At 39.5% G+C, this 17761-nt stretch overlaps 1 protein-coding gene across 2 annotated transcripts in view; it reads right to left on the bottom strand.

The window, feature by feature from the left end:
* Window positions 1-17761, bottom strand: part of TPP2 (tripeptidyl peptidase 2) — a 68848-nt gene that overhangs the window by 11123 nt on the left and 39964 nt on the right. The window contains exons 14-24 of one of the 2 annotated variants that reach the window (XM_060079868.1): window positions 17016-17173; window positions 16640-16716; window positions 14584-14690; window positions 12427-12581; window positions 11157-11273; window positions 10817-10917; window positions 10134-10230; window positions 9129-9266; window positions 7558-7802; window positions 7221-7299; window positions 5262-5300 (exon numbers count right to left, since the gene is read on the bottom strand). In XM_060079868.1, coding sequence (XP_059935851.1) covers window positions 5262-5300; window positions 7221-7299; window positions 7558-7802; window positions 9129-9266; window positions 10134-10230; window positions 10817-10917; window positions 11157-11273; window positions 12427-12581; window positions 14584-14690; window positions 16640-16716; window positions 17016-17173 — 1313 coding nt within the window. The remainder of the gene's footprint in view (window positions 1-5261; window positions 5301-7220; window positions 7300-7557; window positions 7803-9128; window positions 9267-10133; window positions 10231-10816; window positions 10918-11156; window positions 11274-12426; window positions 12582-14583; window positions 14691-16639; window positions 16717-17015; window positions 17174-17761) is intronic. The other variant, XM_060079869.1, reaches the window with a different exon arrangement.

Here is a 17761-nt window from a genome sequence, read left to right as displayed (position 1 = left end):
TGAACGTGGAGAGAGAGTCTTAGATTAACATGCTTAATTTTCCTTATTTAAAAATCTTCAATAGCCGAACAGCACGTAACATCGGCTGCACTTGAGCTGTACTACACTGTATTTCAGATTCTAAGGGCCAAAATACAACTAAAGTTTCAATCTGAGATCAAAGTAATTTTCTCCCAAACTTTAAAGGTAATGCTTCTAATAACTCCTTTAAAACAAGGAAATAAGAACAAACTTTTCTCCATTGAAGTGTTGCTTGGTATTCTTAGTTTTACTTGACAGACTGACTACAAAAACGTACTGAGCTTTCACATTTTACATCTGAGAAGAGAAAATAATTAAATTTTAAAAGAAAGAAAGAAAAGATCTGCTTTTCTAATGAAATTTAAAGAGAAATTTCTTTCTTCATTCAATCCACAGGACTTACTGAGCTCCTGCGGTGTGCAAGGTAATAGCTCCGAAGAGGTGAGGGACAAAGCAGACAAGGGCCTTTCACCCTCTGGGAAGACAGCCAGCAAACGTGTAGGTAAATAAACAACTTCAGGAATGACACGTGATACAAAGACAACAGAATAGAGTAAGGGGATAGAGCGTGACTGGTGGGTAAGGGGGGGATCCGTGCAGACAAAGTGGTCATGGCAACACTCTAATGGAGCCTCAGTGACCTCAAGGAATAAACTGCAATGAACCTGAATAACCAAAACGAGGAGAGGAAGACATGTGCGGGGACAAGACGAGCACCTGCAGAAACCTGAGGGGGTGTGCAGCAAGCGCAGGGTTAGGTTCTGAGAAAGGGCAGCGGCCACAGTAAGTAAGCAGGGCTGACAGAGTACGGGTAAAAAAATACAGGTTTTATTCTAGGTGCCACAGGAAGAGCTGTACGCAAGGCAGTGACACGATTAAGGATTTTTGTTTTTTGTTTAATAACCCTGGATCCTGTATGGATTAAACACTTTGGTTTTTTGGTGTTTTTTTTTTTTTTAATAACTCTTGATACTATCTACATGGAGAATGGATGATAGAGGCCAAAGTGGAAAAAGAGAAAACAAGTTGGAACGCAGACCCAGGTGTCCCGACACTGCCTGGAACTAAAGGACAGGCTATAGAAAAGGAAGCAATAAATGGACATGAGATGTCCCGGGAAGGCAGGACCGATGGTGGTTGCTGGTGGTATTTAAGACGAGGGGCTAAATGAGACCAGCAGGGGTGGGGAAGGGGGAAAAGAGCAAGCCCAGGAATGGTCCAAAGCTTTCCACTGTGGAGGGAGAGTCTGAGGTCACAGCAGCCCCGGGGAAGAGCCAGCATGAAGATCAAGCGTGGCCGGCTAGTGACAGCTAGCTGAAAGGCGGTGTCAGGAGGGAGAAGTAACTGCCAAACCTGACAGCACAGTGGCCGCTGATCACCAACAGAGCAAGAGCGGCAGGGGAGGCTGGTTGGGGGCGGAGGGCGGAGAGTAAAGGCCGAGAGGGAGATGAGAAGTAAACAGGTATGGATGGCCCTTTTGAGAAGTTTTGCTTTAAAGAGAGCAAGTGTAACTACACCTATTTGTGTCTATTTTATTAGCACGTGAGTCTTGTGAAAAGTAATGCAGGATCTGGGAAATGAAATCACCTGTTATAGTTGCTAGATCCGTTTCTGGCACAATAACTAGGTGTCCCTAATTAAATCATTATTTATTAAGACAATTTCTAAAATTCTACCTTTAGCTTTACATTAAAAACGCTGCTAAACTAAAATCTTGTATTTGTTTTAATTAACAAAGTTTCTAAAATTGGAACAAATTACACTATCAAAATTGTTAAGGCCCTATTCACATAATTTCAGAAAAAAACTTTGCACAGGTTGAGTCACAAACAAGTACTGGCCCCATCTTCCCCTGAGGTGTAAATATTACATAAATATGTCCATTTTAACAATTTTCACAATTAAACTTTATTTGGGGATATAATAGTAAATATAAGCAGCTACTGTTGGAGCTCTAATAAAATAGTAACCACCATTTCAGTACAACCCATTTAAAGCGTAGAAAACCACTGATGGACGAGAACCACAGAAAGCCATTTTTAGCCATTTCAGCACCACTCTCCATGAGGTCAGGGAGCAAGTCTGCAAGCAAAGGTCTTCAGTGAAGTGTGAGCCTGGGAAGGGGAAACAGCCCTCCCGTGGGCAGGCTTCCTTCCGGTCCCTGCCATCCATCCTGCGCTCCTTCTCGAGGTTTACTCTGCTAGGTGGACACTGCCCTGAGCTTGAGCCAAGTTCAAAGGGTCTGCAACATCTGAGTGGGTAACTGATCACCAAGTTCTCACAGTAACAGCCTACTTCAGTGTCATCTGTTTAGCAGAGGCAACACACCTAACAATTAAAGGTGTAAGTGGCCTCCAACATTTACTGTTAATAGGGCCCTACTCCCTTTGATGATTAACAATGAACTCTAACAAAGACCTGCAAATAGAGAGAAACCATATATAATAGCAACCATAAACTATCACTAAAAATGCAACAGATACTGGGAAAGTTAATGATGAATGGCCTTGGGGTGGGGGGGGAACCAAGATTTTGTAATCAGCATTTTATATAGTAAATCTGTACCAAATTGGTAATTATAAAGGCCGGTATTAACCTATAAAATATTTCAGGACAAGAGCTACTTCTTATTACTAAATATTATGGACATGGTTGTTTTAATCCCCAACCAAAAGAGAAATGAAGTTATTTTTCTTTCATTCATTCATTCATTTTTGCAATACACGAGCCTCTCATTGTTGTGGCCTCTCCCATTGCGGAGCACAGGCTCCGGACGTGCAGGCCCAGCGGCCATGGCTCATGGACCCAGCCGCTCCGCGGTACGTGGGATCTTCCCGGACCGGGGCATGAACCCGTGTCCCCCTGCATCAGCAGGTGGACTCTCAACCACTGCGCCACCAGGGAAGCCCTATTTTTCATTTATTTTACCATGGTCATCTGTTATTTTTGTAAGTATTTTTATAACTCAACTTCTCAAGGACTTAGCATAGGGTCCATTTAACAGAAATGATTTTGTGTCATTAAATCATAAGAAATCTTGATTATGATTTAAAAAGACAGTCAAAGAAGAATCTTCAGAGCAGAAATACTATGATATAAGCTCTCTATAGCAGACACTTAACAGTAAGCATATTTTTTAAGAAAAAAATTACTCCATTATTAGAAAGTATTTCAACAGTATGTGAATTGAATTGAATGATATTTAGAAATGAAATCTATCTGCCAAACCAATAACTATTTAACATACCACCATTTAAATTTCGGTTCAAAACATAATACCCTTAGCTCTTAAATGATTAAAAAGTATAAATTCAAAATTTTAATACCTTTACACGAACTAAAATAGCTATTTAAAAAATTAATGTCAGAGTTGAGTGCTATTTATGTTAAAAATAACTATATTCTTTCATATTACAATGAACTTAAAAAAGGGTAACATACACTTTCAACTCAAAAGTCACTGAAACCCAGAGGACAAATCCATTGAGTATTATGTATACAAAGCTGGTATTTTGTTCAGGCAATAAATTATATATTTTGTAATGTGACTATAAAACTATATATAATAACGATTATTTTTAAAACAAGAGCTTCATGTGCATTTACACTGAAGATGGGGAGAAATGGGAGGAAGTGACTCCAGATGCCCAGCTCTAGAAGCTTCACTAACCGTCAATTAAGAATAACGTTCCTATTCTTTGAGAGTTTCCTATCTCAAATATTCTAATACAAACAAAAGGCACCAAAACTCCAGAAGATCCACCAAACAGTACAACAGAAAGAAAACCCCCAGCTCTGCCTTTGGGACGTGCACCTTCTTTCTAGTGGGCTCCTCATTCTCTGAAGCAGCGGCTTTCAGGCTATTTTCAAAATGAATCAAAGATAATGTGTGCATAAAATGAAGTTACAGTTTTATGAGTCTGATGAACTGACATTTTCTGTTTTTGTTGTAATGCTGGTTAAGTTCCATTAAATGAATTTACATGGCCTTCAAATGGGTAAAGATGCTCAGTTGAGAAATACGGTCTACAGAGACGCCGACATTCCTTTACCTGGGAAGATAACCCCCAGTGCTGTATTTTGTTTGAACAAAGTCTTTACCACTACATAATCATACAGAATTTTAGAGGTCTTTTTTTTTTTTTTTTTTTGCGGTATGTGGGCCTCTCATTGTTGTGGCCTCTCCCGTTGTGAAGCACAGGCTCCGGACACGCAGGCTCAGCAGCCATGGCTCACGGGCCCAGCCGCTCCGCGGCATGTGGGATCTTCCCAGACCGGGGCACAAACCCGTGTCTCCTGCATCGGCAGGCGGACTCTCAACCACTGCGCCACCAGGGAAGCCCTAGAGGTCATTTTAATAAAGACATTTTATCTATTATAAAATGGCCGTGGCCCCCAGTTTCACATCACTATGAATCAAGAAACACTGAATTATCTTTTGTTTCTTCTTAAAACACTAATTCTTGCCCTGCAGTGCTTCCTGCGCACAGGAGAGAAATCACTACGATGACGAATTATGTCAGCAGGTCCTCACCAGAGAGCTCATCGAATACGTATCCCTTTCTCTAAACTAGACCTGAAGTACAATTTTTCAAATTAAATTTGGCTCCAGCAGTCAATCAGAGATTGTCAAATAAGTTGCAGAGAAGCTGATCACATCACTTACTAGTTACGGTCTTAAAATCTGCTCCTGCTCTTAGTATAAGTTTTAATTTGGGGCCAAAAGTCTTTATTTCTGTTTTTGCTACACCCATTGCTCTTTTCGTCTCTGCCTTTCCAGAACGAAGAAGATGCAAGAGCAGGAAAAAAACTTCACTTTAAATATTTTAATAATATTTTATTAAGCAAATCATCCAATTTAAGAATGACTTTAGACTTCAAAAATAATTGTTTTGTCATATATAGCTAAAAAAAATCATTCATCTTTCTATAGGATTTTAGATATGCCAAAGTTCAAATATTATTACTTGGTCATACCTGCAGTAAGAAATGGATAGCATTAAAATTTTCTCTATACACATATAAGCCAGGGGTCTTCAAGCAATTTATGGTAGGGAAAAAAAACTTTAAGAAAGCGGTTTGTCAACACTGATAAGCTAAAAGCACTATACTGCAGAACTTAAAGAAAGGAAAATAAGGGAGAGATTTTTTTAAAAAAGGTAATAGTGACAGAAAAAGAAGTTTATCTAATATGCAAATAAGGCTTTAAGACATCTTTTTAAAGAACTGACAATCAGTACCTTTTTAAATTTTCCTTGTCGTTTTGCTGCAGACTGCCCCTGGGAGTTAGAACAACATTCTGTAAGAAAACATGCGTAAGCTACACAGGATGGAGATACCACCTCTGTCTATTCTTCTGCCAGTTTCCGTCCCACCTGTATGCGTCACAGTACTTAGAAGGGTCAGGTCTGTCATCAAAATGGCAGGCTTTTAAAGAAAGCAATACTGCCACTTTCATTTTTTTTTTAATAAAAATGCACTCAAATGTGTTATTCCTAAGGGTCAATGTTTTTCAGCTTTTTATTTCAAAAGTTTGTAGAGCAAAATCCATTAGTTATCTAAACAGTTCTGAAAACATTAAATTTAGGTGACAGTCCACAGAGTCAGATTTTCAAGGCTGTCACAACGATCACACATGCCCACGCGCCAGAAACAGCATCGTTCGAGGGAACTGGGAACTGGGAACTTCAGAGAGGGGCAAGAGGAACAGTTACCTTCGCAGCGGCCAGAACCGCAAGAAACGCACCATGGCCGAGATCCAATGAAATAAACAACATGTTGGGAATTACAATTAACTCTGTAGCTTTAGGTTTTCTCAAGAAAATCTACCCTGGTAAGTAATAACTATAGTCAATCCCACTTGTTTATAACTTAATTTCACAACTGCCTCTTAAAGAATGCAGCCAGGAAGCAGTAACTATCTCTGAATTGCTAAAAGCATACTTCTAATAACAATGCTCTTCTTCTGTCTTACTAATCACAGGCAGTGGATACTTCAGAAGTTATCTGGATAGAAGCCTCACTGTTGAAGCCCCACAGCAGAGGCAGCAATATTTCCCATAGCGGAAAATGAAACCTACTTAAAAAGACCTAGACCAGGACTTCTTAAATCAGTGCACCTATGAATTCCAATAACTACTGATTCACTTCACATTCTACTAAGGCTATATTACACTGAAGTACTTATAATTTATACTAAAGTACACATAAGTAAATAGTACGGACTGAAATGAGACTCAAGAAATGTCAGGACAAACAACTTGTTCTAAGCACAAAAGTCCTACATGATGACGCTCCTATGACAGCGAATAAACCATCTTTGGTTCAACAGTGGTAAGACACGAGAATACTTGTTAAGACGTTTGAGCTCTATTCATTTTGATAACAGCACTTATAAATTCCAGAATTAGGTGGTAGACTTACTTTGTAAGAACTAATGCTAAAGAGAAATGCAAAACTACAAGAATGACAACTTTTACTGGCATTGAGCTAAAATGACATTATGACAGAGGGTGATAAATTTATATAAACACTACTCTCACAATAAATTTGTAATGAAAACAGATGGAAAAACTAAAACAGGTACTATCAATCCATAACAATTATCTCTAAACTATAACAACCAGAAACATGTTTTTAACAAAAAGCACAATTGTGAAACTATAAAATAAACCTTAATGCCAAAAGAAATAACTACCTTGTAGTTAACTACATGACTACACAAAATTCCAATAAGAGAAAGATCTGTACAAGTAAAAAATACTGTTTATTAGTAGTAACTGTCCTGACTGGTTTTTAGAAGTCACCCAAGAAGATCTGATTTATTCTTATATCCACAATATTACGTTAGTTAAAACTCTATAAATTCTCTAATTTTAAAAACATCCCATTCACTTAAGCCAAGTTTGATCTGGATCTACATATTTCACAAGAAGTTCGAGTATATTAGCTATGCAAGGCAGAACAGGTTCAAGGCCCAAGTACTTAGGCTTGGGAAAAAGAATACTAAATATATAAAAATATAACCAAATATTAATTGACCTTTACTAGCAACTTGGGGAAAAAAACTATTAAATTTCTTTTTCCAGAGAGATCTTCTCTTTTACTCATTCTGAAATGTAGAATTTCCATTTTTAAGGAAATGGAAATTTTGGAACAGGCACTTTCAGTGTAAAGAAAAAAAAAAACCTAATACTTACAGCTTTCTTTCCAAGTTCAGTCTTTGACAACGTTAATGATCCTGCAAGGTAGCATCCAGGTCCTGCCCCTTTAGGTATTCTAAGAAGAAGATTCAAAAGAGGAGAGAAAAGGAACAAAAAAAAGTTTCACAAAGAGAATTAGGGGGAAAAACATCAAAACAATTGCATTCTGAAATAATTTCCGTAGCTAAGATTTCAAAAACCAAAGGGAGAAATAACCTTCGTCTAAAATGACAAATGACAACACAGTATAAGTGTAGCCTAATATTATAAACTAGCATTTAAAGATTACAGAGTATAAGATGGACAGTGAGTGTTAAGCAATGTTATCACTTACTTGTCATCAGGTAAGGAAGTAACAAAGAATGGCTGGTTATATTTGGGTGGTAATGTCAAGTTAGTTGATTTCTTCTTTCCTAGAAGTGCAAGACTATGATTTTCATGAATATCTAAGCTCAAGGTATTAGACAACCTATGAGAAACAATAAATGGAAGATCTTTAAGACGTTCCAAATCACTGATTTGCTCATGACGAATCTGCAGTCGAATTGTATAATCTCCTTTCTCCAGTTTCAAAGAATACTATAAAAGAAAAACAACATTTGGGAAAAGTAAGCTTTAGCCACATGAACGAAAATTACAGTAAGAGGATAAACAGTTAAGAATTACCACTTACAGAGTGCTTACAGTATGTGAGGTACAGTGCAAGTTACGACACACACATGACACGCACACAACGCCCTGACTGGACGTCAAGGGAGCTGGCCAAGGTCACGTCCAGAGCAGAGGATAAGGGAGCTGAAGGCAGCCAAGCCCTCAGCCCTCAGCCCTCCCACAACAACAGGCCACTCCTAGGCGCCCAGCTGAATCAGCATCCGCTCAAGACTGGAAAAGGCAACGATTTTCTAGTTCCTGGGTCTTCACAGGCACGGATAAAACGACACCAAGAATGAGCAGAACTGAGGTGCTGTGTAATATCTAAGACAGACACACACACGTGTTTGTACGCACATGACTGATAACCTTTAGATCATAACCACCATGCCACCCCCCTTTACTGCAGACGGGAAAAACAGGGAGCCAATGGGGACAAAGGAGTACAGGTCTGCCACGCTCCATCCAGGCAACCTGCTCAAGAGGATGGAATGCTGTATGCTGCAGCAGCAGTTTCTTCTGAGGTTTTAAAAGCAACCAAAGGAATGGCGGCAGTAACCCAGTCTGTACTGAGGAGACGTGCCAGGGCCTGGCTTTGAGGGAAAAAAGGAAACCATTCCTTGAATGACTAACTGAAAACCCTGTGTAAATTATTTTTATTATTTAACATAAAATTATAAAGGTTACAGGAAATAGCTCATTTCTTTGTCACAGTCTTTCAATCAGGGATAAGATTTCTATAAATTATATGATTAAAAGATTTTTTCCCCTTCCAAATGACAGTGCCAGGCACAGTGCTTGGCACATAGTAAGTGCTCACTACACAGCTGACCAAGAAGAAACATATTTCAAAGTTCTAATAAACTGAAGACACTTGGCACTGTCATTGTGCTCTGGATCCAGTTCAGACCTGGGATCACTTCAAGGTGCTCACATATCCTGGATGATGTGCTTTCAACGTTCAGAGAGGAGCAAGCACTGGGTAGGAAGGAGAAATGCTAAAAATAAAAAGCTCTGCTGGCCAGCGTCTGCGAGCATCCTCCTGGCCCTCCTTTACCCCGAAGCCGGATTCAGCCCAACAGTGGGGCTGAAAAGCTGTCACAGTCTGTCCTGCAACAGACAGCTGAGCTGCTAGCCGTGTGTCCAAGTACTAAACGCACAACCACACTGGTGTTTAAAAAGCAGGCACGTTACCAGAGCAAGAATCCGGGCTTCATCAGCTCAAGAAACAGCTGTTAATTCTAAAAATCATACCTGATGAGGGTAAGCATCACCGGAACCCATCTGTCTTTTGTTCTGGTCAAATATAATCCACAGCTGGCTGTCAAATTCTGATTCGTACAATAATTCACAAAGCAGGGGGCAGCTTGGAGTCACTTCCCCACTCTTGGGCTGTGGGGGGGGGGGAAAAAAAGAATGATTATTTGATGTGGTTTATATGATTTGTAATGTAGATCTGTAATATTGCTATTGATCAGATTTTTACATTAAAGGTATTAAAAATATTTTCTTGCAGTAACCAATTTCAAAAATGCAGAACACATCCAGGATTTCGGGACTAAAAAAAGGTACTTCTCTTTTACAAGGTTTAAAAAACACAAACCTAGCTAATTGCATTCATTACTAAAGCAATACCTATTCTTCAGGACCTCTAATTAACTGTTTTTTTAACAAAACTAAAAATTTCTTTATAAAGTTGAAATTAGACAGTCCACTGAAATCAATTATCTCCCCAACAGTAATTCACATTATGCTTCAATAAGAGTTTTACTAAAATCTTACTGATCCTCCATAAACTTTGATCTGATTTTTATGCCCGTCTCAACTACCTTTACTACTCATTCAACCTAGGAGCTATTCTGATGTCTCACTGTGCCAACACCTGCTTCACAGCGAGCAATCAGGCCTGGTTCCATAATCAGAAGGCATCTGGCTTTGACAAGACATCAAACCAGTGGGCAGTTATCAGAGAATAGGCAGGTGTCAGTGATTACAAAAACTAAGGCTCAAAGGCCAGGTCACAACTAAATTAGACTCTGTGACTTCAGATCTGAATGGTACTTAGATCATTCTGTATCATAATTTCCCAAAGAATAATTCTAAATTAACCAGGGTTAATTACTTGTTTCTATTTCATATATATGTATGTCACACACACACACACACACACTGAATACACTGTCCTTCCATTTTTGCTTTTATGATTCATAGAACACAAGAGTTCTTTGTAAGGGTATACTTGGTTACAAAAACACTTACTTGATGAAAGTTGTAAGTCAGGATCATCTCATAAAGTTGACGATTATTTGGCAAAACATCCCTTGATCCTAAAGGTTTTGTTTTTGCACTGAGTGGGCTATAATCAGACAGTTGCATAAGAGTTCATTGAAATGACAGAAAACTATAATCAGCAAAATCTATAACGTATTACAATAAATGACAAATGAGCATTCCTAGATGCTGTCCTTTTCCATGTATTTTGTAATATTTTAATCATTAACTTATATAATTCTTTACCGACTGAAGCATAGCAATACACATAGTTAAATTTTGCGGTATTACAAAGGTAATCTTCTCATGATAAGAACATTTTCAACCATCAACTGACAGTCTCAACAGAATCAGATCCCAGGACTAGGTGACAATCCCTCACAGTGCTGAAGGACAGGGTTTGACTGCAGACAGTCACGGGATGGGTCCTGCCAGGTGCCACAGCAAGGGCTCTAGGCACATGTTACTTAAAGCCAGAAGCTGCTGCTGTGGCTGCCTCTCAGAGACCCGCCAGGTTCCCTGGGCTGGAAAGTCATGAACTGAATTTTCACGCCCAGCATTCACATGATTAAAAATAAAAGAGACACTTTCCAAAGAGTGAAGAAACGCCCATCCCCCCACCCCCATCACACTGATAACCAACATTTGCAGCCCTAAAACATTGAAGATACCGCAGTGTTTGGACCCAGCTCTTCAAAGTTATGCAGGGAGCCAGATCTTCATATGTCAAGGAGGACTGAACATCGAAACGGTTGATTCCTTCTGATGCATGCTACAAAGGATATTTATCAAATTAGTTTCTCAAACTTTACTGAAAACAAATTGCATTTTTAAACAATATTTGGACCTAAATGTGTCAAACACAATGTTTATAAGCACCTATGAACAAAGACTATTGTTATTTCCAGAACCATAGATAATCTCCCCATTAAAATGTAAACCCAACCATTGAAGTTATTTCACAATAACACAAATAACTGACATTAAAAATGATGGAAATGTGGAACTTACAATGTTTAACTGAGGAGCAGTACATATTATCCCATGAAAAGAAATGGTATAATCAATATTGACATCGCTAAGACTTGCCCACCAACGAGCAATGCAAAACTCAACTGCTTTCCCACCCTGCAAAGAAAAATGAAATTAAATTATCAATGCGTAAATCACAAAACATAAATAGGTGTTTCAAAGCAGTTCTATGCTTTCAAACTTTTCCTATTTGTACAGCAGGAAAATTCAAAGAACCTTATCATTAGCTATGCGTGAAGTTACACAAATCACAGTTGCTGAGACAGAGTGCAGGTATTTAAATACACAGTTATTTACTCATAATCCTAAACTGCTTGTCGTAAGAGGTCTGAGGCAGCTTCTGAAGTACATGTAATAAAATAATGGTGAAAACAAACTGGAATAAAAACCTGGGACCAAAGGAAAAATAATTAAGAACAATGACAAGAGAAGGGCTGTGGCAGCTTTGTGAGGCACATTCAATAGCCACAGCTGAGTTCTGGGCTCTGGAGCTGCCTGGCAACCAAAGCCAAATGAAATTATGGTCACTCACATGTTTCTTCCTATTAAAAAAATTAAAAACAAAAGCTGTTCTTTGAACACTGAGTTTTAAATTAAGTTTTCTAGTAATCAGTGTATTAGAAAGTTTAAAGTGAACCATATTACTCTATAACACATACAAGGACACAAGTCAAAGTTATCAGAAACATAAGAGATACAGGAAAGATGAGGTAGCCATCTGAAAACACTAAGTAGCAAGTTCAAGAAAGAACATCAGTGCATTCACCTTCTAGAAGGAAGGACTAGGCACCATCTCTAACACTACAGAGAAGCCTGGAGATCTGCCACACCTGAAGTAATTTGTAGGCAGGAGTAGCAGTTTCACCTACAAAGCAAATTAACCTCATGGATTCTTAACAACAAGGCATTAATAAAATAACTAAAATAAGTAGAAAACATGTAGAAAAGTCTTAAACATGGAAATAATCTACTGTACGATGAGGAGACAATCTCACCCAGGGTCCACTCTGTGAGGCGCCAGCATCTGGCAGACCAGCACTTTCCTAAGAGATTAACATTTACCTCAACTTGGTTGCAAGTATCCTAGTAAGACGACCTAACTTCCCACATTATTCAGCATTAATAAAATATACAGTCCCAATGTGCTCTGAATACAAACTATAAAATCAAATTCAAATACTTAGTCTTAGCCCACACCCAGAACGAAAGGAAACTGTTTCAGGATTCCAGACTGTTAATTAAAACTTACTAAGACAGGAAAAGCTTCAGTCAGCATTCCTTGTTCTGGAAGGGAACAAAACTTATAGAACTCATGACTTCGATAGGCTCTCTGCTTCACAAGCTGCACTGCATGAAGAACAAACTTGGCAGACACCTCAGAAGAACAGGAGTACACCGTAACTTCTACAACGAGAAGGCAAGAAGCAACATTTTAACTGACAAGATTTAAAATGGACGCAAAATGGCTTTCATAATGCCTACTTTGGGGGAAATACTATATCAAGAGAATGAAATGATATATTCGAATGAAATCTGCATTTTCCTTAAAAACAATGAACTGACCGAGTATTAATAAAGATGAGAGGGTAGAAAATTTAGCTATGGAAAATAAATAAATCAGGACCAAAATAAGCAACCGCTATGCTGCAAACAGCAGGAAACAGCAAGCTGTCCACAGATGGACACACAATTATCCCAATCAGGTAATTTTTAAAATCCCTCCCTTCTCTGTTACTAAGTTCAACCTTTCCTCTTGCTTTAGCTAAAAACCCATCAATTCTTGGTAAAGAGGATTTTAATTTTAGAAATCTCTACTTGTTAGCATGCCTAAGTTCCATTAGTATCCATTTATCCAACTTCACTGGTAACTTTTCCTAGTCTCTCGCTCTTGGTTTATCTGCACTGTTTGCTTCTGGAAAGTATGACTATCAGAACTACACATGCTTAGCTGTGCTCTGCGGTGGAGCTGGAGACGAGCCAGGATCACCGTGAAGCCAGGTCAGCAGATTATCTCGTGAATACCTGGCCCTGAGACAAGGAACTGAAGCAAGGCTTAATTCTCTGCTTCACAAGGTCAACTGGGCACAGGTCTCTCGGAACCTAATCACTTGCTAAGAATACAGAATCTAGTATTATGACAATATGTCAAAGTATTTGAAATAGGAATCATCTGTAGTGCATTTCTTTTTTTTTCCCTGCTTTGACTCTTTTTCCCTCCAGTTTTATTGAGAAACAACTGACATATAATATTTTCAAGTTCAGGGTGTATAACGTGATGATTTGACGAATATGTATATGTTATGAAACAATCATCACAAAAAGGTTAGCTAACACATCCATCACTTCATATAGGTACCAATTTTTTTTGGTGGAGAGAACATCTAAGATCTACCATCTTAGCAAATTTCAAGTATACAACCCAGTATTATTAAGGACAGTCACCATGCTGGACATTAGATCCCTCAAACTTTTCCATCTTATAACAAAGTCTGTGCCCTTGACCAACATCTCTCCCACCCCCTCCACCTCCCACAGTATATATCTAATCAAAGACTGCTAAATGCTCTGAGCTACTTCTATTCTGGATGATCTGATCAATTCTTATTAAAAACAAAAAACAAACACACAAAAAAACCCAAAGAACTAATTATTTTCAATACCCAACCTAAACAAATCATAATTAGGGCATTATAATCACTGACATTTACCAGTAAACAGACATCATGTTCAATATGAATTAACTATAGATCTTTATTCTTTGGTATGATTAGCGCACATTTTATTAGAGTTAGATGTTACACAACCATTGGGCCTATGTGAGTGGAAGCCCTGAGTTGTACCACGATGCAACTCTGACTCTGATCGTGAACAAAGAAGGCATTATTCTGAGCCAAATTAAAATCCTAACTATTAAAACATCTTAAGATAGCCTAGATCAGCGGCCCCCAACCTTTCTGGCACCAGGGACCAGTTCCGTGGAAGGCAATTTCTCCATGGACTTGCGGGGGGGGGGGGGGGGGCGGTGTTGGTTGGGGATGGATGGTACAGGCGGTGATGCGAGCGATGGGGGGCGATGGGGAGAGGCAGATGAAGCTCCGCTGGCTCGCCTGCCACCCACCTCCTGCTGCGCGGCCCAGGTCCTAACAGGCTCTGGACCGGCACGGGTCCGCAGCCCAGGGGTTGGAGACCCCTGGCCTAGATAGATGACTGACATATGAGCCAATGCAAAATAGCACTAGATCTTTAAAAAGGTTTGAACCTAATAGCAAATCTACAGTGCCAGACACCTATTACTGTTGTGAGAAAAGTCTACTGCAGATATATGAACTTTATGTGATCATAATTAGAGCAGAGATAGAATGCACATAAAGGTAAATGGGCAAGACAAGACATTAATTTTACTTACCAGCCCATGTTGCACCCTCAGGAACCTCAATAAAATGCCTTCGAATTTGACCAGGTTTAAAATGTACATCTGTCAAGGCTAGATCATAATGGGTTGATTCATTTACTCTGAAAATTAATAAAAATAAATGATTAAACATGACACTCTCATGAAAAAAGTTTTATATAAGCCCACTAGTACTCTAGATTTCAACAGTTCATGAGAAATGAACACAGGGAATTAAAAGATGGTAACAAAACAGTATGCACAATGTCATCTCAGTTTTGCAACATGTTAGCAGAGATACACCATGGAGATGCTTCTTCTGCTTTTTACTTGTTTGCTTTATAATTTGTCTGAAGTCAGACACACAGCTCCCTCTTTTTAGGTTAAAGGAATTCTACAACATTCACAGGATTTTCCAGTTACCAGAATCTGGACTATTGTGAGTCCAAAATATTAAAATCAAAGGTAATGTTCTGTGCCACTGATACTGCCTTATAGTTGAGACTGATATTAAATTTAATCTCTTTCGTAGCTTCAAAATGCACCCATGCCATAAATGACACAGTAAAGAAGAGAAAATACTTTCATAGCGTTTTTGTAAGGGATCAGTGAAACATAAAGGTCAGATGTATAATTACCCAACCCAGAAACCTAAAGTACATACTAAGGACAAACTCTAGTCAGTATGACAAACATTTAATGAGTGCCTACTATACCTGAGGCACTGCTATTAGGTGCTACAATTACAACAATGAATATAATGTTTTCCTTTTCCCCAGCCACTCTAGCAGGGACGGAAAACCCAACAGGGATGTTGAACGTAATACGCTCGGGGGAGACAGGAAGCGTTAGTGGAAAAGATGCAAGGTTCCTGGTTCACAAGGAGCGGTCAGGGAAAGCTTCCTGAAGCAGATGAGGTCTCAGCTGACTCCTGAATCTTGTACATTACCTTGTCGAAGTTCCTACGGGACTTCTAGGGAATATGCGGCTGAGAATTTAACTGTTCTGCAATTTTTTCACGTGTGTGTCACTTGTTACCTCCTCAATTTCATCCTATGTTTCATATGGGCTGAGACTTACTGCATATTAAATATTACTGTGCAACTAACTCAATAGAAGCTGTTAACTCAGAGTTCTCTATTGTTTCCAGTACCCTCATCTCCATCTTGCCCTTCATGTACTGAATAATTTGTTTTGTACATTCTGTACAACGGGCTCCATATGGGGTCACGTAACATGCAGTCCCCGTGTCTTCCGTGGGCTCACAGTCAAATGCGGTGAATTAAAAATGACAATACACTAGCTAAACTCTGTACCACAGGCAAGTGAAAAGTGCCATGAAGCAGCAGGGAGGGACTCCCTTCACCCACAGATGACCAAGAACACGCCTGGTCATTAAGTTAAAGGACAGGAAACTGAAGCAAAGAAATCAGCTGTGCAAATGCACCCGTCCTGAGGAAACTGGGGTGGGGGGATCAGCATTGGTGAGCTCGTGGAAACGTGTAATTTCGTGATGGAGCCGCGGGAAACACTGGCTGTGAAGGGCCACTGTTTGCTATTTTAAGCAGCACGATCCTTGGGTGCAATGCTGAGGTACTTTATACAGCAAGCAGTGTGATCAGATCTGAGTTCCTTCGTTCAGGGGTAGAAGATGAGATGGAAAGGGAAGAGTCTGGAAACAGGACTGGAAAAGCAAAGCGGAAGAACTAGGAGATAATGGTAATCCCAGAGATAAGGGGGGAATGTGGGCCGGGGGTGGGAGGGGACAAAGTCACTGTCAAACACTGCAGGGGCATCAGGCCGGATGAAGGCTAAAACAGCCTCTGAATCAGGTGTCAGGAGGGCGCCGCCATCCTGGTGGAGGGCAGGTGACAGATGCTGTCAGTTATCCTCACCGTGAACAAGGAACACTGTGACTGACTACGCACCACCTTGAACGTTAAGCAAGGAACAGAACCAGAACCCAGTCACCTGGTTCTGCCTACGGATCCTTTAAAAGTTCACCCCATTTCCATAAACAGCCATTACATAATTACACGTAACAGCAAGCTATCGGTAACTGGGCACTTACTTTTCTGCAATAACTGCAGTGATTGGGACTCTGAACAGAGGACCTGCGTTAGGCGATGCTATATCATAGCCACATACCTTGAAAAAGGAATAAGTGTCAGTATCCATAAACAGACTTTTTAAAAAAGAGAAAATAAAAAAAGGGTGAACTACTCAGAGAATAAATTAATCTACAATTAAAACATAAAGGTCCTAAGTACAAGTTGACATCAATTTTCTGATGTCAGGCCACATAATTAATGGCAAACAGCCTGGACAAATACACGCATGACAACCCTTGACTTACTCAGACTAATGGGGAAATGGACTGCTACACAAAGACTTCTACACATTTTAAAGACTAAAGAAAGTAAAAATGAAGATACCCCAATAAATACCTCTGTATAATGCAATCCTTCTCTTAAGCCCCTGGGATCCACACGTATGTTTATGTGTCTGCATTGATTCATGAGTTCCAAATGGCTGGGACACTGAACCCATGATGAATTCGAAGTTAAAGCTAAATGAAGCTGAAGGGATATTTTCTCAGAGTTTTCTGGCATTAAAAAGACCAAAAAGTAAAGATTAGTTATTTTTTCCTTTTCTTCCATTTTAAAACGTTCTGTTGTCAAGAAAATTCCGCAAATAGATGTGGTTGGTTGTAAAATGCAGTAGGCACGGGCTTCCGAAACACAGCTTACATAAAACAGCCACAGAACCTCCCTCACACTTATTTTAGGGTGCTCGGAATCCATTCATGTGTTCACCCAACACGGCTGGCTACAACCTGAACACAAACCATTTTAGGGAATATTTTTCATTACTGCATACAGTTAACAGAATCTGACTAAGAGAAAAGACTCCTAAGTTTACAGTGATGACAATTTTGTTTACAGTCGTTGAGCTGGGGTTCTCCCTGGCTGCTTCTGCTTCCCACTCTCCAACCAAAAACTCTGTCTTACACCCAAGTAGTAAAAGTGGGAAAGAAAAGGAATTTGATGCTTTACTGTTCACAATTTAATAAAAGCTCCAGGTCCCTAAAGGCCCATTCTACTGTTTTCCTGGTAGTCACACTGCTAACTGAATTGCCATTGTATCAGGATCCCTAATTGCCATCAGTGTCCCCTACACCTCTATGAAATAC

Source organism: Mesoplodon densirostris, chromosome 17 (genome assembly GCF_025265405.1).
Source record: "Mesoplodon densirostris isolate mMesDen1 chromosome 17, mMesDen1 primary haplotype, whole genome shotgun sequence".
NCBI classification, from domain to species: Eukaryota; Metazoa; Chordata; class Mammalia; order Artiodactyla; family Ziphiidae; genus Mesoplodon; species Mesoplodon densirostris.
The sequence above is the reverse complement of the archived record's forward strand: the minus strand, read 5'-3'. Positions and strand labels throughout refer to the sequence as shown.